Source organism: Gymnogyps californianus, chromosome 3, assembly GCF_018139145.2.
Source record: "Gymnogyps californianus isolate 813 chromosome 3, ASM1813914v2, whole genome shotgun sequence".
NCBI lineage: Eukaryota > Metazoa > Chordata > Aves > Accipitriformes > Cathartidae > Gymnogyps > Gymnogyps californianus.
The window spans coordinates 13,977,177-14,000,068 of record NC_059473.1 but is presented as its reverse complement, the minus strand read 5'-3'; the positions used below and the strand labels follow the sequence as shown (position 1 = coordinate 14,000,068).

At 53.7% G+C, this 22,892-nt stretch overlaps 2 protein-coding genes across 5 annotated transcripts in view; one reads left to right on the top strand and one right to left on the bottom strand.

The window, feature by feature from the left end:
* The first annotated feature begins 134 nt into the window (after positions 1–134).
* PYGB (glycogen phosphorylase B) lies at positions 135–22,730 on the top strand. Of its 4 annotated transcripts, XM_050895231.1 has the most exons (21): positions 135–377; positions 2,771–2,872; positions 4,781–4,859; positions 5,730–5,833; positions 7,309–7,440; positions 10,007–10,118; positions 11,204–11,286; positions 12,235–12,378; positions 12,722–12,814; positions 12,942–13,088; positions 13,219–13,382; positions 13,739–13,853; positions 14,599–14,700; positions 14,843–14,990; positions 15,554–15,612; positions 15,954–16,095; positions 16,431–16,638; positions 17,080–17,214; positions 17,391–17,457; positions 17,731–17,854; positions 22,690–22,730. In XM_050895231.1, the coding sequence occupies exons 1-21, from the start codon at positions 135–137 to the stop codon at positions 22,728–22,730; spliced, it is 2,544 nt and encodes an 847-aa protein (XP_050751188.1). The 4 variants fall into 4 exon arrangements, with proteins under 4 accessions (XP_050751188.1, XP_050751189.1, XP_050751187.1 ...); XM_050895232.1 differs by lacking the exon at positions 2,771–2,872; XM_050895230.1 differs by lacking the exon at positions 22,690–22,730 and having other exon boundaries at positions 17,731–20,813.
* ABHD12 (abhydrolase domain containing 12, lysophospholipase) overlaps positions 20,797–22,892 on the bottom strand; it is a 47,459-nt gene continuing 45,363 nt past the window's right edge. The window contains exons 11-13 of the mRNA XM_050895234.1: positions 22,326–22,404; positions 21,907–22,034; positions 20,797–21,401 (exon numbers count right to left, since the gene is read on the bottom strand). Of these exons, the coding sequence (XP_050751191.1) occupies positions 21,362–21,401; positions 21,907–22,034; positions 22,326–22,404 (247 nt within the window). The 3' untranslated portion in view covers positions 20,797–21,361. The remainder of the gene's footprint in view (positions 21,402–21,906; positions 22,035–22,325; positions 22,405–22,892) is intronic.

The window sequence follows — 22,892 nt, the reverse complement described above, 5'->3', positions numbered from 1 at the left end:
GCCGGGCGCCAGCCGTGCGGGGCCCCGCCTCGTCGCGGGCGGCGGAGGCGCAGGCGCGGCGGCCCCTGCCCCGGCTGCGCCAGAGCCAGAGCCAGAGCCAGCGGCGGAGCCGGTCGGGCGGCGGCGGCGGGGGGATGGCGGCGCCGCTGAGCGACGGGGACCGGCGGAAGCAGATCAGCGTGCGGGGGATCGCGGGGCTGGGGGACGTGGCGGAGGTGCGGAAGAGCTTCAACCGCCACCTCCACTTCACCCTCGTCAAGGACCGCAACGTCGCCACCCCCCGCGACTACTACTTCGCGCTGGCCCACACGGTGCGCGACCACTTGGTGGGGCGCTGGATCCGCACCCAGCAGCACTACTACGAGCGGGACCCCAAGGTGAGCCCCGGCCGGCCCCGCCGCGGAGGGAAGCCGGGCTGCAGGGGGGCGGGGATGGGGATGGGGACGGGAGCGTCGCGGCTGCGCCTTCCTCGTCGGCCCCGCGGGTGTCTGCGTGTCCCCCCGACGGGTGTCACTGCGGACGTGGCCCGTGGGCATTCCCACGGTCATGTCCCTCGCGTGCATCTCGCCGTGGCCACGTCCCCTTGCGCATCACCACAGCCATGGCCCCTTGCCATGGCCGTGTCCCTCGTGCACCTCACCGTGGCTTCTTTCCCGTGGGCATCGCCACAGCCGTATCCCTCGCATGCACCCTGCTGTGGCTGTGTCCCCATGGGCATCGCCATGGCCATGTACCTTGCGTGCACCTTGCCATGGCCGTGGCCCTCACGCACCTCACCGTGGCCGTGTCCCTATGGGCATCGCCATGGCCATGTCCCTTGCGCACACCTCACTGTGGCTGTGTCCCTGTGTGCCTTGCCCCAGCCATGTCCCTTGCACACATCTTGCCATGGCTGTGTCCCCATGGGCTTCACCACATCCATGTCCCTCATGCAGTTCACCATGGCTGTGTCCCCACAAGCTTCTTTGCAGCCCTGTCCTAATGAGCCTTGCTGCAGCCATGTCCCCCCTCAGGCATCCCCACGACTGTGAGCCCCTGCACCTTGTTGCAGCCATGTCCCCTGTGAACCCCCCGTGAGCGTGTCCTCACATGGACCTTGCTGCTGCCAGCTCCTCTGCATGCTTCACCGCAGCCATGTCCTACGCTTGCACCACCACGGTGGTGTCCACTGTGGGCATCGTCACCTCCACATCTCAGCACATGCCTCAGCACAGCCGTGTCCTGGCTTTGCTCCTGCAGAGCCTGCAGGCAGCTCGGCTTTGAGGCTGGAGAGGAGTTTCTTGCCTCATGCAAACCAGACAAGCTCTCCCAGGTCATCAAACCCCGGGGAGCTGGTGGTTCCCAGGGGACTTGGCCTGCTCCCTCCTCTCCTCCCCACTTGTCAAGTCAGGATGGCAATGCTGGAGATGTTTGGGGCTGCAGGACGTTATTCAGCCTTAATCCTTTTGAATTAAGACCTGATCCAGCACTTAACTGGAGAGCCCCAGAGGGCAGCTGTGTACTAGAAAAGGCACATACCTTCCCAGTGTGCAGGCAGCTGCCTCTCCGAGTCAGCTCTTTTCTTGGGGTTATGAATATTGCCTTGACACAAGAAACAACTGCACTTTCACGCCGGTACAGCTGCATATGCACTGGGAGTTATGCCGGTGCGTGGAGCTCTCCCTTTTATCCTTACTCACACAAATGCACTCTGATCCGTATTGGTGCGCTAACAGAAGGGATTGTACAGATCCCATACAGGCTAAGAGGAGCTTGGAGTGGGTTTGCTTACTGTCCTCTGTGCTTAGATTTTCACTAGAAACATGTCCCTGCAGGAGACTGAAAGGAGCAGAGTATTTATGCAACTGTGCGATGTTTTCAGTCTTTCCAGTGAGCCCCAAGGAACAGGTGGACCCTTTCAGACTTCCAGCAGAGGTGGCAGAGCGGGTAATCCTGCTGCTTAGTGGGGAAAGATCCCAGCTACGAAGGAAAGAGATTCAAGGGGAAGCATGCTTTAAAGTCAGGCTATTGCTCTGTTAAAAATTCCTGTTTATTTATAAAAATATCTATAGCGATAAATCTAAGTAAGGGCAAAAGTTTGCACAGCCTGCTTTTCATCCTACAAACAGGCTTTCATTAGCGTTTGTGGCACAGGCACAGCTCCTCTGAAACTTGGAAGGTCACCACAGAGCAGCCTGTCTTGCACAGTTGTGCTGGGAACCCTGCCACCCGTGGGACAGTTTATTTGTTCAACAGAGTGAAACGTGTGTGTGAAACTTGACGTGGGGAGAACAGGAGGACCTGTGCGATAGGATCACTGGAAAATCGCTAGCAGGAAGGGGCCTGGCCCTGAGCCCGGCTGGTGTGTGTGGGGCAGGGGGCTCGCTCCAGCTTTCAGCAGGCTCTGGATCAGCTTCAGCTCAGCCTGGGAGAACTTTAAAAGCCCAGCGTAAGCATCACCTCAGCTGAGCTTGATGGTGTATAAATATCCCATTCAGCATCCTAGATAATTCTTGCCCTAAGTTAAATAGGGAAACACTTAACAGGCAACGAGGTTTTTCTATAGAAGGCTGTTGGCAGGGAGACACATGGTGGAGGGTTGGCTAGCATCTCGCACAAGATCATTCTGACAAACAAACTGTGGTGCATGGTGTTCAGGAGCAGGCGCCAAGAGCTGGTTTGGGAAGACGTCCCTCCTCTTGAAAGCACTTGGGTCTGCTTTTAATTTTAAACAACTTTGGTGAAAGCAAAGTGCTGTGCTGTGTGTAAGCATCTTGCTTTGCCTCCCCAGCGCATTTACTACCTGTCCCTGGAGTTCTACATGGGCCGCACTCTGCAGAACACCATGGTGAACCTGGGCCTGCAGAACGCTTGCGATGAAGCCATTTACCAGGTGAAGTCTTGGGGGTACCAGGGTCCCCCTGAGGAACTGGCCAAACTTTTCCACACAGAGGGCTGGGTGTCTTTATTTCTCAGGGCTTCCTCCTAAGAATGTGTTATTTTGACTAAATGAAGTGAGGCTTGGCTCTCTGTTAGTGTTTTTCATCCCTTACAGAAGACCATGGGCGGACCTTGGGGTTCCTTGAGAGTTGGAGTATGGTTTTCTCAAACCACCATTTTCCTGTAGTGGCTGGGAAAATCCAGAAGAGTATCCAGAAAGCAACACCCAGTATTCCAAAAGACTAGGGGGTCCCAGGCTGCAAATAGCTTTCCATTACCAGGAGAGATGATGGCTCATCACGGGAGATGATACAGTCTAATGGGGGAGGCTGGGCCAGAAGGGGAAACTGAAGCACCAAAACACCAAATTACAGTTCACACATGCAGGTACACAAGGCACCACAGCAGCACTGCCAGATAAAAGTGAATCACTGGGAAGGAAGAAAGGGGAGAAATCGTTTGCTTGAATTAAAATGTCATTGGATGAGTTCAAACTGGAAAAAACACAGCTGAGTACCACCAAGGCAATCACAAATGCAAGGCCATGGTTACTTAGGCTTGCAGCCACCTCTGCAGCAGGATGGTAGCCTTTTTGACAGAGTATGAGTTTTTGGGCTTTCTCACCCAAAACTTTATTTCCTGCCCCCCCCCCCCCTCCCGCCCCACCGGATTGATCCGTGTTACACTTTCTAGCAGAAGTTGGGTTCTGTCACTGTCTCTCAAAATGAGGTGCTACAATTGCTGATAAAACGTCCTGGCGAGCACTTTCCCTGCCAAGGGATGAGAATGGATTTCCAGGGAGGGACCCGACACATTTCCTATCTGAGCTATTGTGCCTCAGAGGGCAGGCTGGTTTTTTTCAGGGAGGATCCTCAAGTCCCTTTGCAAGGCATTTTCCACGTGCTGATTTGGCCCGACATGCGAGCGGAGGCTTCCCTCGCTGTAGCCTCCGACATGTGGAGCTTGTCATGGCCAGTGGCCAGCTGGGATGGGAGGTCTTGTATCCAGCATGGCTCTATCACTGAGAGAATTTGCCTTGGTTTTTGTGACCCCGTCACACTGTGCATGATGCTTTCCCGGCTTGTGGTTGCAGACCGCTGAAGCACTGGGAGAGTGGTTCGGGGAGCAGCCATGGTGTCAGCCTGACTCCCCACTGTCCCCCCTGGCACCAAGGTGAGATACTGCTGCCCTCTGAGAGGCAGTGTCTCTTGACTCTTGCAGAGTCCTTGCTGCTAGCACGCTTAGCCTTCATCCAGCAGCAGCCCCCGGGCCAAAGAACAAATGGCCCAAGAGATGCAGCAAAGGAGACAACCACTTCCAGCCATGGACTCCAGCCAAGGAGCTCGGCAGCAGGCTGGGCAGGATGCAGGAAGGCACAGAGCGTAACGGCGAACGCTGCAGTAACCAGCTGCCAGCGTGGTCATGCCCTTCCTCAAGGACTGGGCAGGCACAAGCAGAGGGGCGGCGTGTGTACCCGGGCAGGACTCGGCGGTCCCTTGTGCGCTGACTTGGCTGTTGGCCATCCTGTCTCCAACAGCGAGTTCGGGGGAAGGGCCCCCTGTTGTGAGGGGCTGCCAGGAGACAAGTGTTTTGTTTGAGGTCTCTAAGGAAACCTAGTTCATGGGAAAACGATGTTTGATGATGGGCTAAATTGTTTTCCAATTAATTGGGCTGCCCAGGGACCAGAGGCTGGTGAGATGCTTTGTGGGGAGGGGAGGGTGGGTGTATGCAGAGACCCCCATGGGTTTAATTTCCCATGGTGTGGGTTGTTTTGGGATCTGTGTTTGTCCTCCTCGGAGAGCAGCCCCAGGGCGTGGGCTTCAGGTGGTGACATGTTCTGCTGTGGCTTTTTCCCCAATAGCTGGGTTTGGACTTGGAGGAGCTGGAAGAAATTGAAGAAGATGCTGGGCTGGGAAACGGAGGCCTGGGCCGCCTGGCAGGTAATACAGGGAGATGGGAGCACCTTCCTTGCGTAAAGTGCATGGGGACCGAGGGTGGCCTGGCTGGAAGCTGTCACGGCCTCGCCCTTGGCACCACAGTGGGACAGCATGCAGACCTCAGCCCACATCTGCCCTGCAGCCCTTCAGCAGCGTGGTACCCCCCTGCCTGCTCCTGGCTGGCCAGAAACAAGCCCCCTCCCCAGTGAGAGCATCCAAGAGATGTAGTTGTGTAGTCTGCAGCACAGCAGGCGGGGCTGTGGCTGAAAGAGGCTGTCTGGAGCCTTTCTCCTCACCTCCCTGTGAAATCTCTCACTTTTCAGAGGCACCCAAGCAGCTCTCACGCAGGCAGATTGTTGGCTGCTATTTTAGTCTGCCTGTCCCACGGGACTGCTGGAGATGAGAACTCCCCAATGCGGATGAAATGCCAGGGCTGATCTTTACCAGAGCTGCCACAGACTGAGGGCTGGAAGGATTTGCTTTGAAAGCAATAATAGCGAAGTAGCTGGTGGAGCAGCAAGTCGGGGTCAGAAGCCCTGCTTTACCGGGCAGGCAGGCTTAGAGCAAGGCGTGGGCACCTCGGGCAAGTTTAGAAAAGCTCTCACTGCGAGAAGGCTGGATATGTGTTTTTGGTGACCTGTCCTTGTCACCAACAACTTTGGGGTGTTTGTGGTGGCTCGGCAGGACGTCCATGGGGTCCTGCTGCAGGCTGTCCCCTTCTGTCCCTTCTGCACGCGGATTTCCTCTGAGTAATAAATGTTTCCAGCAGCACTGGTTGTGGCAGCTCCTCACCCTCGTGCACAGCATGCTGTAGCAGGTGCAGCGAACGAGGGGTGAGGTTCCTTGCAGCGTGACCATGCTCTGCTCTTCCAGCTTGCTTCCTGGACTCCATGGCCACGCTGGGGCTGGCAGCGTACGGTTACGGCATCCGCTATGAGTTCGGTATCTTCAATCAGAAGATTGTCGATGGCTGGCAGGTACATTGGCAAACTCAAGTCACCCTTTCTCCTTCTGTTTCATGCTGCGGTGGCCACCTCTGCCTGTGGACAAGGCCTGGCCACACAAACGGCACTGCAGTGCCTTGAGCTGCTCATAAACTGGGCATTTGAGCCCATCACCTGGTACCAAATGGGCTGTCAATTCCTACCACTTGTGCTGACCCTAGGGCTCTGGCTGCCTGAGCAAAGAGAAGTGATGAGGGCAGTGGGGGGTGTGTGTGTGGCAGGCACTCACCCAGGAACATGTGCAAGCTCATCCACGCCAGTCACCAACCTGGCAAAATGGTGTTGGAGCTGAGCCCACAGGGCATGGCTGGGACCAGAGGTCTCCCTGCCTGGGGCTCCACGGCACAGCTGCAACAACCCGAGAGTCCCATCCAGCTTGGCAGTGAGTGGGCAAGGAGTCAGACTAAGGATGGAGAGGTGGCTAAACACCTCATGAAGGTGTCTGGTGGAGCATGAATTTGAACATGATGGAACACGTGCGAGTGCCTGGGGTGCTGCTGCTCCTGCAGGTTCCCTGGGAGACTGGCAGCGGGGGCTTAAACAGGGACTCTCCTGTAGCATTAATGATGATAATATTTTGCAAGTGAAAATAGGCTAAAAAACTGCCCCAGCTGGCTGTTTTCCATAGTGTATGTCTGGAAATGGTTTCCATTAGGAGACTTGCCTTGCTTCTGAGCATAAAGGACCTTTTTTCCCCTTAAAATAGCTCTCCATAAGTCAGGGAGGGTGAGAGGTTTGAGGGCTGTTTTTTCGTCCTTCCCCACAAAGAAGCTGCAATGCTAGGCCCTATAAATGGTGAAAACAGGGAAAAAAGCATCCACTGTAATTGGATTAATGTTACTTAAAAAAGAACAGGGGTGCTGGTGACACCGGGTTGTGGCTCAGACCTGCCTCCTGCCTGGCAGAGAAATGCCTGCAGGCACAGAGCATCTCTTCAGGTGCCTCAGCCCCTCTGGTTTCTGGTGCACATCAGCCTTGGTGGCTCTGCTGAATTCACTTCACTCCCATTGGTGCTGTTATGAGCAGAGAGGAGAAATCCTCTCTGGCAGAGGGCAGAGCAGTTAGCAAGACCTGGGTTACAGGGGGTGGTTTGTGGCCAGGAACAGCACCGATGGGCTTCCAGGGAACCACATCCCATGTATCCCACTATCACGGTCGAACTGGATGTAAAGGCCTTGAGACAGACTGAGTGCAGTGGTCTGTGCTGTTTGGATGGTTTAAACCTCTACAGCTCTGCAAAGCCCATAGAGGCTGATTTATTTATACCAGCTGGGATGTAGTCATCCATGTTTCAGAAAGCCCAGCTGTCCTCTAGAGGCCTCTGCCTATCCATTTTTAAAGCCAGCTTACTAAAGCTTTGCTTTTAAACTGGCCTCCCTTCAGAGAGTCTAGTTTAGCCTTCACTTGGAGACACAAGCCATCACTTGAACCCCGTTTGCCTCTTGCAGGTGGAGGAGGCCGATGACTGGCTACGCTACGGCAATCCCTGGGAGAAAGCTCGCCCAGAGTACATGCTCCCCGTGCACTTCTATGGCCGTGTGGATCACACCCCTGAAGGTGTGAAGTGGATTGACACCCAGGTACCAACATCTCCCTCGGTGCTGGGCTGGGGGAAGACGGGCCAGGGTAGCATGGAGGGGGAGAGTCTGTCCCCGGGCTGCCTGAGGTGGTCAGACTTTGCTTCTCTCCCAGTCTGGCAAAACTGTGCTACCCTTGCAATTACGAAGGTGACTTTGTTGGCTACGGCTGCAGCAAGATTTGAGGAAAAAGAGGGATGATATTCAGTCACAGCTGTAACTTCAGATCAGTTCGGGCCTCCTTCTCTACTGATCTCCAGGGTGAAGCCCCACAGCCTTGCATGGATTTATGTCGGAGGAGGACTGTATCCTTGGCAGCTGTGCTAGGCTCCTTCCACACTGCTCCTGGCTACCGCTCACTCAAACCCAGTGGTTTTGCAGGTGGTTCTGGCGCTGCTGCTGTTGGTGGAGATTCATCTCGTGGGGTGGCCACGGAGCAATCCCATGGGTGTTTAACTCCCGTGATCAGAGCAAGTTCCTCTTTCCCAGACCAGCCTGATGGGTAGAGTGCTGTCAGGGGAGGCTGGAGGCATGGTTTCAAGTCTCCAGTCTGCCTGGAGGCCTTGTTTTGTGGCATTGTGGAGAGCAAATGCTTCTTCAGCCTCCTACGGGGAGGTAATGCTGTGCTTCAGGAGCATGAGCCTGCTCAGAGCACAGGCTGCTGCATCGTAAATGCATTCCAGTCTTACAGCTGAGGAAGGCAAGCTTTAAAGAGGCACAGATTTATTAAGAGGATTGAAGATGTTTCAGCCTCTCCTGTCTAAGAACTGCCCAGGATGGAGGAAGGAAGGGCTATGAATTTCTCTGGGATTCAGGGACATGACCTAGCCTTGTTCCCATGATGTTCAAGGGTCTCTCAGCCTGATGAGCCAGCTCTGTCCATCCGAGGAGCGCACAGTCATAAAGCCAAGCCATTCTCTTTAGCTCCAAGAGCTGAAGCTCAGTTGCAGAGTCGCCTGGGCCCGCTCAGAGGAGAAATAAACCAGGTCCTTTTCCAGGGACCCTGGTTATTGAAGGCTGTGCAGTGACCTAGGCCATTCCCAGGACACACACAGTGCAGGGGTTCAACACCACAGCCCTGTGAACAGCATGGAGGCACCGTGCCAGAGCTCTCTGGGGAAGCAGACATCCACTTGGGGACCAAGTGTCATTGCCTTTCAGTGTGCTCCTCTTCTGACCCTGGTGGTAGTCCGGGGTTTCAGGGATCCCAAGCAGTGCAATGGAAACACTGCTTCCTACAAGGAGGTGAATTTTCCAATAGTGCCATTAAGAGAACAAGTTGGAAAGGCTCAAAAAAGCCAAAGACGCAGTCTCCAAATATAGCATCGCTCAGTTCATGTGATGTGTGTCCCAGTCCCGTGGCTCAGGCAGGGCAGGCTTTCTGCCTGCTTCCATGTTTGGAGCTGGTAATAGCAGCTTTGAGTGCCTGAGCTCTTGCTGATTCTCCCCAGAGGGGAGGTGTTGCTGATGCCAGCATGAAGAGGCTGTTCAGGGCCAACATGCTGATCTGCGTGGGTTTTCCCAGCCCTGTGAGCACAGCTCCTTCAGTTCTCTGCTGCCTCTCACATCTTTGCTTGGGGACAGCTTCTGGCTGCCGGGCTGTCATGCCAGTACACACTGACTTGTTCAGGAGGATGCTGGCTCCTTTTGCCAGTGTCAGAGAGGCGGCCCAGGCTCCGTGCTGCAGGACCAGTGCCTTGCTCTGCAAGCACCATTCAGCTCTGCTGGTGTAAGCCCTCAGCCTCTTTGTTCCAGGCTGAGGTCGGGGTGCCTTGCCTTGCTGCTCAGCAGGTCTGGAGGCATGCAGATGTTGGCACAGCAGTGAGCTGGAGCACACAAGCTTGGAAGCACACCCATGCCTTGCCTGGCTAGTGTAATCTGAGCTGGGAGACCCAGTGTTACTCCCTGTAGCCATGTGTGCAGCATCCTGATGCTTAAGCATCATCCATAGACTGCACTAATAGTTTTGCACTCATGTTCAGTTCAGGTGCTGGAGATCTCAGTGGATTTACCCAGCCAGGTTCAACAAACCTTGAACATTGGGTGAATTGCTCTGGGAATGGTGCTGCGGTGGTAGGGTTTGGTCCTGGCAGGTTGCAGAAGGTTAATGGGCAGGATTCAGGCTGTGGAGTTTATCCCAGATGGAAACACAAAGGTCCCAGCTGCCCTGGCCCTACCCCAGCACAGACAGAATCGCAGTGGCCAGCTGAGGATGCTTGCAGTGCTCTGGTGAATAACTAATAGATACGCCAGTTGGTATAGGAAGGTCAGCAGGTTGCTTGCAACTCTCTTTTACATTCCATTGATGGGCTTGTAACTCCAGTTTGTCAGTAAAGCTCCAAACAGCTCTGCTTCTCCTGTTAATGCTTTGCCAGTGGGTGCTGGAAGTGCCCATGATAGCAGGGAAGTCTGTGAAGCTCAGCAGGTGTGTTTTAGTGAGGTGAGATTCTTACCACAGCCAGGAGTTGTCTGTGTCCTCTGGATTCTTCCTGCAGAGGTTTCAGCCACTTTCCCACCTTCTCTGAGGCCACTGTCCTGCTAATCAGAGGGGAATACTGTCCTTTTGCAGGTTGTCCTTGCTATGCCTTATGACACGCCAGTGCCAGGATACAAGAACAACACTGTAAACACCATGAGGCTGTGGTCTGCAAAAGCGCCCAATGACTTCAACCTCCAAGAGTGTAAGTGCTATCCCTCCGCTGCCTCTCTTCTGGCCAGGCTGGGACATGGTTGTTCCTGTGCACATAGCACCTGGCACAGCACTCCCCATCTGGCCTGCTTTATCCTCATCTCCTGGCTACCTCCAAAGCACAGCGCTGTGTGCGCATCCATGGATCACACTACCTCCAACCCCTTCCAGGGCCCTCATGCACCAGGACACCCCTCTGTCCTCCTTCCACCCACATCACGCTTATCATGCTCTCAAAACCTGCTCTGTGCCTTCCCCAAGTGATAGATCACCTGCCACTGTGTTCCCCACATCACCCACACTGCAAAGCCACACTTGCCATGGAGGGTCATTTCTGTGCAGCATTATCCCTTAGTGCTGAAGGAAGAGAGCAGCACAGCCCACCTTACTGTTGGTTTGCTTTGAGTCTACATGTGACCTCTCTAGTGCATTTTTCAGGCTCTAATCGTAGTGCTGAAGAGCAGATACAGGGCAACTAACATACCAAATGTCAGTGCGAGGCTGTTACAGAAGGGGAAGGTTTTAGACTAGACTGATTTATTCTTCCATACTAGCAAGCGCAGAGATGTGTGTGTCCAAGCAGCCCTGCCAGAAGAACTTGAGTGGGACAAGGGGTGATGGGTCTTGAGTCCTCATAATGTCTCCTCAATTCTTGACTGGCAGCTGCGAGCTGGGTTTCGGATGAGCCTTTTGTACCCTTTAGGAGTCGAGTGTGATTGCAGTCTTTGTGCTTCTTTGCCCTGCCCCATTTCTCCTTAGTCCTTAAGCAAGATGGCTGGTCACTCGCCTCCTTTTTTTGCCTTCTCTGGCTGCTATCTGTCTTCAGGTTCTGTCTGTCCTTCCTGATGTGTGTGTCTTGAGAAACTGCATGGAGATATGCCTTTCTCTTATCCCATCTCCTCCTGTCTCTCTGGTGCCTTTCACACATGTACATTCCCATTCATATTTCGTTAATACCAGCCTGAATGTTCCTGTTACAAATCTCTCTACAAGAGAAGAGGGAAAAACACAGTGTCAGGGACCTGCCTGAATCTCTACAGCTGCTGCAGTGCTGTGTGTATTTCTCTCTTGCTGCAGTCAACGTGGGTGACTATATCGAGGCGGTGTTGGACAGAAACCTGGCAGAAAACATATCCAGAGTCCTGTACCCAAATGACAACGTGAGTGACTCTCTTGCCTCTCTTCCCTGCTGCTCGGGATCATCCTTCCTGTAGTTGTATCACCTTGTTTGCAAGCACTGGAAGGTCATGGCCACCTGATGTTTATTGTTCTGGTTTGAGGATTTTTAATACAATAGGTTGACCCCATAATTCTCAGTGAACAGACACAGCTCTGCTGGCTCCAGAGGGTCTCTGCTGACTGATGGCAGCTGAGAGTCTGGCCCATATTGTATAGCTGCTCTGTTCCCTGCTGCAAGGAGGGGAAGACATATTACTCCTTCAAATTCAAGGCAATTGCCAATTTACATGGCTTACCTTTTGCCCAAGTAAAAGTTGTCATTTCAGAGGTGACCATGAGGGGGGACTCATTTCCATCCCCAGTTCAAGGGATTTCTCACTGCAGGGACTGTCCCAGGCCACGCACTCACTGGGCACTGGATCCAAAAGGAAAGAGCCCTCACTATCTAGTCATGGATTAGCACCTGTGCTGGAAAAGCTCATCTCTTGCACTTTACCCCCACCCTCTCATTCCTGCTGGTGTTTTAAAATAGACCAGCGTGAAGTGTAGTGTGCATAGGAGGCAGCTGGTGTGTCCAGAGACACTGGCTCCTGGCTATTGCCAGGAGTCCAAAATCCTTGGTCCAAAAACCCTGCAAAGGGTCTTGCAGTGAGGGAGGGAGCTGTGCTTGCTCTGTAGGAGTAGCATGGATGTGGCAGGTTCTGTTGCTCTCTGGAGGCAGCTGTTTGGGATGCCGAGCCCCTTGTCAGTCCCTACAGCTGCTGCCCCATCAGAGGCAGTATAAGAAACATCCACATTTGCCCTGATGAGGTGCTGAACCTGTGAGGCCTGTTGGGAAGCCCGTCAGAGTGGATAGGAGCATCTCCAGGGGTTTGGCTGCCAACTGGGGATGGCAGCTGTAGCACTGATGGCTGTGGTCCCACTTGCAGTTCTTTGAAGGCAAGGAGCTGCGGCTGAAACAGGAGTACTTTGTGGTGGCTGCTACCCTCCAAGATATCATCCGCCGCTTTAAGTCCTCCAAATTTGGCTGTCGAGACCCTGTGAGAACATCCTTTGAAACCTTCCCAGACAAGGTGAGTTTGTGGGCAGAGAGGGTCCAGGGGCGCTTCAGCCAGACCTGCCTATCATGAGGGATAGCAGGATGCTCAGGACCAAGCGGGGGCATGGGTACAAAGACCGTGGCAATTTGGGTTGGAAAACAGGTGATCTCCAGGCCTATTTTCCCAGGGAAAAATTTGCAATTTGGAGCAAAACTTGCAAAGGTTGAATAGCTCAGTTCCTGGGAGCTCTGTCTGTTTCTGGGGTGTGTGCCATGAGAAGAGGCTGGGGGCTCACCCTCACCCCAACCCCATGCATGCAGGACACTGTCACAGTCCTATCACTGCCAGATCTGAGCCCAGCAAGTCTGTGTTGCAGGTGGCTATTCAGCTAAATGACACCCACCCTGCCATGTCCATCCCAGAGCTCATGCGGATCCTGGTGGATGTGGAGAAGGTGGATTGGGACAAGGTAAGCAGAGCTGCAAGATCCATGCCAAACCTTGCAGGGGAAAGAGCAGCTGTCCTGTCCTCACACAGGGTTTTCTTTCCCCTCCTGGCCTGGGCACGTGCGCGTTAACCTGCTGTCTGTAACGCAGGCCTGGGAAATCACAAAACGGACCTGCGCCTACACCAACCACACTGTGCTGCCTGAAGCCCTGGAGCGCTGGCCAGTCTCCATGTTTGAAAAGCTGCTGCCACGTCACCTAGAGATCATTTACGCCCTCAACCAAATGCATCTGGACGTAAGGGACTAGGCTGGTCACAGGCTGTGGGAACTCTGGGGGTCTTGATCTGGCTGCCTTTAGGATGGGAATGTTCCTAGGTCCTATGGCTGGGTCACTAATGTCCCTCTTTCTGCCTGCCTGCCTGCAGCGGGTGGCAGCTCTCTACCCAGGGGACATTGACCGTCTCCGGAGGATGTCGGTGATCGAGGAAGGAGACTGCAAACGTATTAACATGGCAAACCTGTGTGTGATTGGCTCCCATGCGGTCAATGGCGTGGCCCGCATCCACTCGGACATTGTGAAGAACTCAGTGTGAGTTGGGGGACACCCAAGGCATGCACCCTCTCCACTCACTGGGCTTTGCCTGCAAGCCTGGGGGGGCTAGCTGGAGCAATCAGGTGTCAAGGTCTGCTTTGGTTGCCCTGCTGGGCATGGCAGGCTGGGGAGACTGTCTCATTTGTGTGTGTGCAAGGTCTAACTCATCTCCCTTTGGAGCTGGTGAAACCCTCGGCATTACGGCTGAGGAAGGGGGTGAGAGGCAGCATAGAGAGTTCACGCTTGTTACAAGGAGATCTGCAGAGACTGCCCTGAGTCAGGAGCACATACAGTGGGGGCCCAGCTGAAGCTATGGGTGGTGGTGGGTGGTTCAGAGCTCCCTGGTGTTCCAGGTTCAAGGATTTCTATGAGCTGGAGCCGGAGAAGTTTCAGAACAAGACAAACGGGATCACGCCGAGGCGCTGGCTCCTGCTGTGCAACCCGGGACTGGCCGACGTTATTGCTGAGGTGAGTCACAAGCATCTGAAGTGAGGGGCTAAGCGTGATCGATTTGCTTCTGATCTCCTCTTTGTGTGGTCTGATCAGACCTGAGGCTAATGCCTGGCAGGTGTGAGTGAGGACAGCCTGGGAGGAGCACGCCTGTTGCACATGTAGGTGTGAGATTGGCTGGGCTTTAAAGTCGGTGATGAAGAGTTGGCCAAAAAAGTTGCAGAAATTTGGATCTGGTTCCTTGCCCTCACAGTGGCTACACACAACCTGTCAGGCAGCACCATGGTGTGTGAAATGGATGTCCACAAAAGCATTCAGCTTCACAGGCACAAAGGAGCTCCCTTGGAGCTCCAGCCCCAGTTCTGTCTCCTTTCTTTACCAGGCCCTTTAGCACAGGTTTTTGCTTCACCCTGCGACATGCCATAGCTGAATAACGTCCTGCAATTAAATGTATCTTTATGTCCTTCCCATCAGTTTCTCCAGCTGCCAGGAGGCCCTGGTACATGTGCACACATGTGCGCACTCTAAAGCTCCTTAAGAGAGAGGGACTTGTTAGGGTTTTTGCAAATGCCCTGTTTCCCTTGTACCTTTGGGCTCCCTGATGACACAGAGAAGTGCCATTAGAAACTATGCCCCTTTTCCTGGCCAGAGTGCCTCTTCCAATTCCCAACAGGACTGTGGCATCTCTGTTGGGGAAGTGCAGTTGTGGACTGGGTGAGGTGTCTCACGGGTGGGACATCCCTCTCTTGGTTTGTTCTTTTAGAAAATCGGGGAAGGCTTTATCACAGATCTGAGCCAGCTGAAGAAGCTACTGGATTTCATCAATAATGAGACTTTTATCAGGGATGTGGCAAAAGTCAAACAGGTAATGTGCACTGGAGGTGGGGTGGGGGGAAGAATGCTAAAGGCACCATGCTCCGAGAAACGTACCAGCAGTGAACGTATGTGTCACTTCTGACACAAGGCCTGGGAACCCATGCCTGCTCCTCATCAGATTTTCTTGCCAGGAGAACAAGCTGAAGTTTGCAGCCTATTTGGAGGAGCAGTACAAGGTCAAGATCAACCCTTCATCCATGTTCGATGTTCAGGTCAAGCGAATCCATGAGTACAAGCGGCAACTGCTGAACTGCCTGCATGCTATCACCCTCTACAACCGTAAGTCCTGCCTGGGCTGGTAGGCAAGGGATGTCTCCCCCAGCCTCTCACTGCCAGGGTTCCCGTGTAGAAGTATGCCAGCTGGTGGCCAAAGACTCCTGAGCCTAGCTCTGCCCTCCTGTCGTGAAGGATTTCTCTCCAGGAGGGAAGACAGTGTCTGAAGGGTCGTACAGAGCTCTGAGGAAAAGCTCACAGCTCACGTCTCCAGCCCAGCTGGGTCCCAGGGCCCAGGTAACCCCCACACCTGTACTGCAGGTGTTAGGACTGACCTGGTGCAAGTTAAAACCCCACTCCCCAGTGTACGCTTCGGGCCCCTGCCCATTCCAGAAGGGAGGCAAAGTCATTGGAGTTCTGCATCGTGCTGGCTTGAGTAGTCCTCCAAGGACTTTGCAGCCCATTTTCGCCCAGCACAGCTCTGGCAGAGGTCTGGTTGGGCTTCAGGGTCCTGCAAGTTTGCTGGGTCCACGTAACATGGGCTGGGATCCCAGCCCGCCTCTGATGCACACAATAGACTCTGTCCAGTTTTATCTTCACTTCAGTTGTGTTATGCCCTGCTCTTTCAGGCATCAGAAGCGATCCATCCACATCCTTTGTGCCCAGGACTATTATGATTGGAGGAAAGGTAATCTGTGTTCCAGACTTGGTGCATGTATGGCTCAGTGGGGATGTGGGGAAGGTGCTGTCCCCTTTCTGTGGCTTTGCCGGGCCCGCTGTAGGTTAGCCAGCATGTATCTGTTGGCGGGCTCTTCAGGAAACACCTTCATGGACTAATTGGACTGAACAAGGCCCCATCACTCTTTCCCTGTGGCTCAGGACTTCTCCTCCCAGTAGGGTGTTTTTGCTGATCCATGTGAACAGCAGAGGTGAGGCCCAGATTCTCCCCATGGTGAGGACCTGCACTGGCACCTCTCATGCTCTCCCTTCCTTAAAAGCCTTCACCATTTCTGGGCTGCTCTTCTTCAGGCGGCCCCTGGCTACCACATGGCCAAGATGATCATCAAACTCATCACGTCCATCGGTGAGGTCATCAACAACGATCCCTATGTGGGAGACAGGCTCAAGGTCATCTTCCTGGAGAACTACCGGGTATCTTTGGCCGAGAAGGGTACGTCTGGTCTTGTGTAAGCACATGTCAGGAGCTGGGCATGTTCCAGCTAAGCCCAGAAACTGGCTGGCCTGAGAGGCTGTCATAGCAGGTCATCTGGCTCTCCCTTAGGAAGGGCCTGAGGGCTCCACACAGGGCAGGAAGCGATCTTCATGCAGGAGTGACAGCATCTGCATGGGGTTGCGGCTCTGGCCCCAGAGCCACACTGTTTGGGCTGAGGTTGAGGTCAGCGGGGCCACTAGCAGATGCCCAGGGTTGTTTTGCTGTCCTGGGCCCAGGTCGTGGGGAGCTGCAGTGTGCCAAGGATTAACCCCTACCTCTCTTGCACCCGGCAGTGATCCCGGCAGCAGATCTCTCCCAGCAGATCTCCACAGCCGGCACGGAGGCCTCGGGTACTGGCAACATGAAGTTCATGGTGAATGGGGCCCTCACCATTGGTACCATGGATGGGGCCAATGTGGAGATGGCTGAGGAGGCAGGCGAAGAAAACCTCTTCATCTTTGGCATGCGGGTGGAGGACGTGGAGGCCCTGGATCGCCAAGGGTTGGTGCTGGGGAGAGCCCAATGCATGCCAGGGCTTGTCAGATTGGGATACAGGTCCCAGCTCTGGCAGGGAGAGCCATGATCTATAGGAGGGACACCCTCCTCCCTGGGCAGCTCTGGAGCCGGAAAAAGCAGGGGGCTGGAGGCAGCCTCCACCCTGGGCTGGTCAGTTGATGGTCCATCAAGGATGCTCGCCCAGAGCACAGTGGCTGTGAACAGGATGTGAACCTGGGCACAAAGTGTTTCAGGCACTGCAACTGGTCTCGGAGCCACTAGCAGGGTGCTCTGATGGACACAGCCCCAGGAACAAGGCCCCTCACTCAGGAGCCATATGACATCCTTGCCTGCCCTCCCTGCCCCAGACACATCAGGTCCTGCTCTCCAGGTGCTGGGCCCTAGGGGAGAGCATCAGTCCCTACAGCCTGTCTCTGCTGGGCACAGGTATAATGCACGGGAGTACTACGAGCGCCTGCCAGAGCTGCGACAGGCTATCGACCAGATCAGCAGTGGTTTTTTCTCCCCTCGAGACCCCAGTTGCTTCAGGGATGTTGTGAACATGCTCATGTACCACGACAGGTGAGTCCTGGCAAGCATCCTCTTTGGTGGGCTGCTCTCAGCCTGCCCAGGCCTCCTTCCTGGCTGGCCTGGGTCCCCCTGCGCAGGGGCTAAGCCCTGCCTATCTGCAGGAAGATGTCTCTGCTGCCCTGTCCTACAGCATGCAAACCCTAGCCTTGCTCTGCTTTGGGTTTCAGGTTTAAGGTGTTTGCCGACTATGAGGCCTACATTAAATGCCAAGGCCAAGTGGACCAGCTGTTCATGGTAAGAGCTGCCCACTACCAAGGGGAAGGGACAAGGTCCTTGGCCATGGCAGTGCAGTGGGGAGCTGGGATGAGTGTGCTCCTGTGGAGCCTTTCTTACAGACACCATATTGTGTGGGCGTGGGGCACGGTGAGGCAAGTTTTGCTGCTTCAGCAGCCCCACACCACAGCATTTAAACCAGCCAAGTGTGCATAGCCGGTGCCCTGCAAGGCTGCGAGCTGGGACAGAGCTGGGTGAGGGACTGACTGCTGACGTTGCCTCTCCTCTTCCCAGGACCCCCGGGAGTGGACTAAGAAAGTCATCAGGAACATTGCATGCTCGGGCAAGTTCTCCAGTGACAGGACCATCATGGAGTACGCCCGGGAGATCTGGGGTGTGGAGCCATCTGCCACAAAAATCCCCCCCCCAACCTCCCCCGGGATTGATGCAAGCACAGAGGGAAGGAAGGAGGGATGGGCTCCCAGCCCAGGAGGCCTCACCTGTATTTCACTGCCAGTTAGATGGGCTCGGCTCTGCAGAAACAAGGCCTTTCCCTCAGGGGGTAGAAGGATGCTCTGAGGAATAGCCCTGACTGAAGAACAGGAGCTGGGGGAGAGGAGAAAGGACCCTGTGTTTGTACCCATGTATCCAGCCTGCATGTACTGCATAGTGCTTTTAGTGAGATGACCACAGATAAGTCTTCCACAGCTGTGCTCCATGCTTAACAAGGGCTTTCCAACTAAATCCTCCCCTCTCCCCCTGCATGCAGCCTGGCCTGGCCTCCTTGACCCTGCCCCACAAGCAGGTTTAGGCAACACAGAGCATGTCTTGCATCCTCCTCCAGTGGGTCTGCCAGCATCAAAGCTAGGGGAGGGAGGGGCTACTGTCTGCCCCTCCTTCCCCAGTAATGCCTAGAGAAGGTGAGGCTTGCTGTTAAAGCAGCTGGCCCCAGTGCAGGCACCAATGTCAAATGCTTACGTACCACAAGGAGGAGAGAGGGCCTGGGATCAGCGACTTCCTTGCCACAGAGCTTGCCGTAGCCTCCTCCCACTCCTCTTTGTTAACTAAAAGCCCAGTAACCAAGCCACTCCAGGGATTTTTAGCCTCTGTGTCTGCATAGAGAGGGTTGTACCTGCCACTGCCAGCTGGGTGGCTGACCCTGCTGGGCCCACAGGCCCCAAGCAGGCTCTTGGCTCTCCAGGCACAGCTGTATGCTGGGTGCTACCCAGGGGGTGAATGTGTATCACATCTCCTGTGTCCCTCCACAGCTGGGTCATGCTGCTCCATGTGTCCCTCCCAGTGCTGGGGTCAGTGTTTAATACCCATAGTGCTGTGTAGTGCACCAGTACTCCCCTGTGTGATACCAACTTATTAAAACAACCAGAAAACCTGCTGGTTTGACTTCAGGCTGACTTGTGACTACTCCACACCAAGTTCAGGCCATGACACCTGAAGCCATGCTGGCCTTCCCCAGCTGTGCCTTCATGGGATGTGGTCCCCTGCAGCTGGCATGGTGCTGGGGTCCTGGCACTGTCCTGGGGGCAACATGCCCATTGCAGAAAGGTCAGTCTTGCCAGTGCATGGGGTGTACAGGAGGGAAGGTGATCCCAGAGGCTGCACTGGGCTAGCTAGGGCCAAAGCCATTTACCTGCAGCCCTGGCATGTTGACCATACGCACTGGGGTGGGTGTTAGTATTGGGTTTCCCCTGCAAATGGCACACATGGCTCCCATGCTAGAAATCCCACAGGCAGCTCCCATTTCCCCCATCCCCAGTGGGGAAGCAGAGCCTCTGCTGCAGCCGGACTACAGGCACAGACCCACTGGGCTGCAGGAGAGCTGCTTACCCAGAGCTGGCAGCAGCCACAAAGACTTGCCCAGTCCTACCTGTGAGCTCATCTCCCATGCACAAACCTACTGCAGCCCTGCCACACACCCAGCTGACCTGCCAAACTGGGGAAAAAGTCCCAAAAACTGCCAAGTAAAACGGGTGAAGTTGAAGTGATCAGCAGTCAATGCCTTTATTAAAACTACACCACTTTTAGATAAACATTTCAGTTTAAATTTCCAAGCATATCACTGGCCTACTAACAGGAATGGTGGTGTTGGGATCACCAACACCAGCAGTTCACGTGCTGGACCCTCAGCTCTGTCACACGGGAGGAAGGCAGCCAGCCAGCCTGCTGGCAGCAGCATTAGCTGGAATGTGCACGTCACTCTCCAGAGCGAAGTAAGTGTTTCTCTTCTGTCCGTGCAACAAATACAAGTGCGTCAAACATAATTTAAGTGGCACAGTTAGCTTAAGAGTATCATGGGTCAGAAACCTCAGGGACAACCACGCTATGGCAGAAGAATCTCAGTACAACAAGCTACTGTCTGCTTTGCAACTAGTATGAGCCTGCAGATATTACTTGGATGCATGCTGAGCAGTTTATACTACGCTGTACACCCCTGAACAGACCCTTCAGGTAGCACAATTCACTCTGAGCACTAGTGACTAAACCTACAGCACCTGGTATTGTCTATATAGACTGACGAGGGGCAGGGCCAGGTCCCCAGCCAGACACCACAGAGTCAGCATATGACCCTCTCCCATCTCAGTGCAGAGCTCATCAGTGGCATAAAACAGCCCCTGTTCTAGCCTCAAGCAGGGCAAGGACATCCCCAGAACCTCTCCCCGTGGGAGAGGCTCATTTCCACTTCTGCCTCCTGGACAATGTGCTCCGACCATGGCTGTGAGATGGGCTGAGAAGTGCTACCGGAAGTGCATGGGATGCCCAGAGCACAGAAGGGAGGTGGAGGGAGAGATGGGGAGGGACACCCCAGACTTATTTTTGCATCAAGAACTGCATACCATTGCCTGCTTTTAAATACAGAGGAACAGTGTAGCCACCAGGAACAGGAATACCTGACCTAAGGAGTTAAAAGGTAGTTGAGGAAAAAACCCTGCCCTTCCCACCCAAAGGAAGCACATGCCTGTCTGGGTGTGTACAGGGAGAATGGAAGACATCCATTCCCAGATCCTGGGCCTACATTATTCATGGAAGGGGGAGATCAAGCAAAAAAAGTAATCTCATACTTTCCAGCTTAAACTCCCAAGTTTGCAATTTATCTACTTAAATCACTTCAGTCCTAATAGGAAGTGCATGTGAAGAAGGGGAGGAGCTCCACAAAGGATAGCAGGGATGAGAGCAGAAATTATGTTCAGAAGGAAAAGGGTACAGAAAAGATAAAAGGGCACTAACCTTTTCCATTAAATAGATGTTTGAAAAGGAAGAACAAAAAAAAAAATCTTTCATTTTGTTTCCAAATGTGTGCAATTAGCCCAACACTTGCAACACATTGTGACTGAAGAGCTAAATAAAAATCTCTCTCACCACCTGGATCTTCGGTGTATTTGTAATTACAGCCACTTAGCAAAAAGGAAAGGCAAAACATGTATTTCCTAGAAAGAGAACACCTCAAACTCAAGCAAGACAACTGTGGTATGGAGACACGGCAAAAGCCATTTGCCTATAAATGAGTCTCTACATGATCCAAAACCAGCAGCAGTGTTTAAAAGTGAAAGAAACACCCTTGGTCATGACACACGTGTCCTAGGAATGTCTGTCCTTAGCGGTACCACGCTGGATTGGCCAGGCTTTGTTGTGCTTACATTTTTCACGGTTCAGTACTGGCTCCTGGGCTGTTATCACCCCTCCATCCATGTCAAAAAAGAAGCCAACAACTTCTTTCTTCTACCATCACAGACACTGATGCCGGGAGCTGGAGTTGCCAAGGGTACACATCAGGACCGGAGTGGGAATCCCCGACCTCCTCTAGTGCCAGGGATGGAAGAATGGCAGACTGACCCACAGGGAGCAGGGAGGAAAAGGAGAGAGAAGAAGGAAAGAAAGGAAAATCTCTGTGCTGCCAAGCAGCCAGTCTTCAGTGATGATGCTCATGTTCAGATTTTCCCAGGAATTCCCTAGGAAAGGAAATGACAAAGCAGTGACACTCAGCTCTCCTACACTGGTGCATGCTGCAGCCTGCAGGTCTTCCCATTCCCCTGGCAAATACTAGGGCTCAAGCACTTGCAGCTACAGGGAATACCACTGAGCTTTGCTCTCACCCATCAGTGGCTCCCACTAGAAGAGGCAAGCAGAAGTAGCTGCTCTGCAAACAACTCCTCCAGAGCATCCAGCTCACAGCAGAGATGAGCCAGAGAGAAGTGCTCCCAGCTTTCTGTGGCTCCCCCTCCCAAAGCCTGCTTTGCAGGGAGGTGGAGAGCTCTGACTTTGTGCTAAGCCAGCCCCAGTATCTCACCCACTCTGGAGACCAAAGGGGTTTTCAGAAGAGCTGCCCGATACAGGCACCTGTTACACATCTCTCTTGCTCCTGGGAGCATGTCACCAGGTGCCCCAAAGCCCCAAGCCCCAGCCCCACCCCCACCCCCCCAAGCCAGAGGAGACCCTGGTTAGCTGGGCTGTTACCGCAGTATTCGAGGTAGCTCTGGACTCCTATAGATGTACTTGTGCCGGTAGCCGAGGTCTGTGTGGAATGGAACAAACTGCACCTTGTAGTCTCGGAAACTCTGTGACGTCGCAGCAATGTTGTAAAGCTGAGTCCAACGGGAGGCAGGTGAGGGACACATGTCACTCCAAACCAGCTACCCTTGCCAAACCAGCACCCCTCTCAGGGGTGGGTTATGGGCCCTGGCTTGACCAGCTTTGCTAGCTCTAGCTCCACTTCACTATTGATTTGCCACCTCCAACACCACAGAATTTGTAGTCCCTTCAGGCTATGCATTTCTACATACACCTTCCTATTGCTGACTTTTTGCCTGGCTGGGATGTCGTTCTATCCACACCAGTTCCTCCCACCAGATCAGTTTGCAGAGCGACATACGTACCTTCTTTCCCAGATGAAATGGTACCACTGGGTCATCCTCAGCATGAAGGATGAGCAGGGAGCAGGAAATGTATTTCACACTGTAAAAGAGACAACAATGTCACAAAGGCTCAGAGCAATCCCATCACACTCTAACATTGGATCCAACACACTTGGATTTTCAAGGAAACTGCAATGACAAACATGTCCTGTGGGTCATTAACTGCAGTTCAGATCTTGAAAACACTATTATCTGGGCACCATTCATTTGCTCTATAGAAAATTTACTAGTGAAAGGCATCCTTGTAAAAGCTATTTGCTGCTTAGACCAGAGAAAAATGGCTCACCCCACTGCAAAGCGTCATCCCCCAAGGTCTGGTTTGGTTTCAGTACGGGAAACCAAACTCACAAATACTCAGGCTCTTGAATGAAAGGCTCAGTGAAGAGACAATGTTATTACATGCAGTGTAGCTTATGCAAAGGCACAGCAGGGAAATCTTCCCAAACCTTCAGTGTCCCAATGCTACTGTTTAACATCTAACGTACACTTGAAAAGCATAAGTCACATTGACCAAATGAGCATATCCCT

Bases quoted from the DNA above. Each gene is read 5' to 3' on its own strand.
- PYGB (XM_050895230.1), top strand. From the start codon at position 135: ATGGCGGCGCCGCTGAGCGACGGGGACCGGCGGAAGCAGATCAGCGTG. The intron at 11,287-12,234 runs GTGAGTGACTCT...TCCCACTTGCAG, and splicing joins TCCTGTACCCAAATGACAAC to TTCTTTGAAGGCAAGGAGCT. The intron at 14,701-14,842 runs GTAATGTGCACT...TTTTCTTGCCAG, and splicing joins ATGTGGCAAAAGTCAAACAG to GAGAACAAGCTGAAGTTTGC.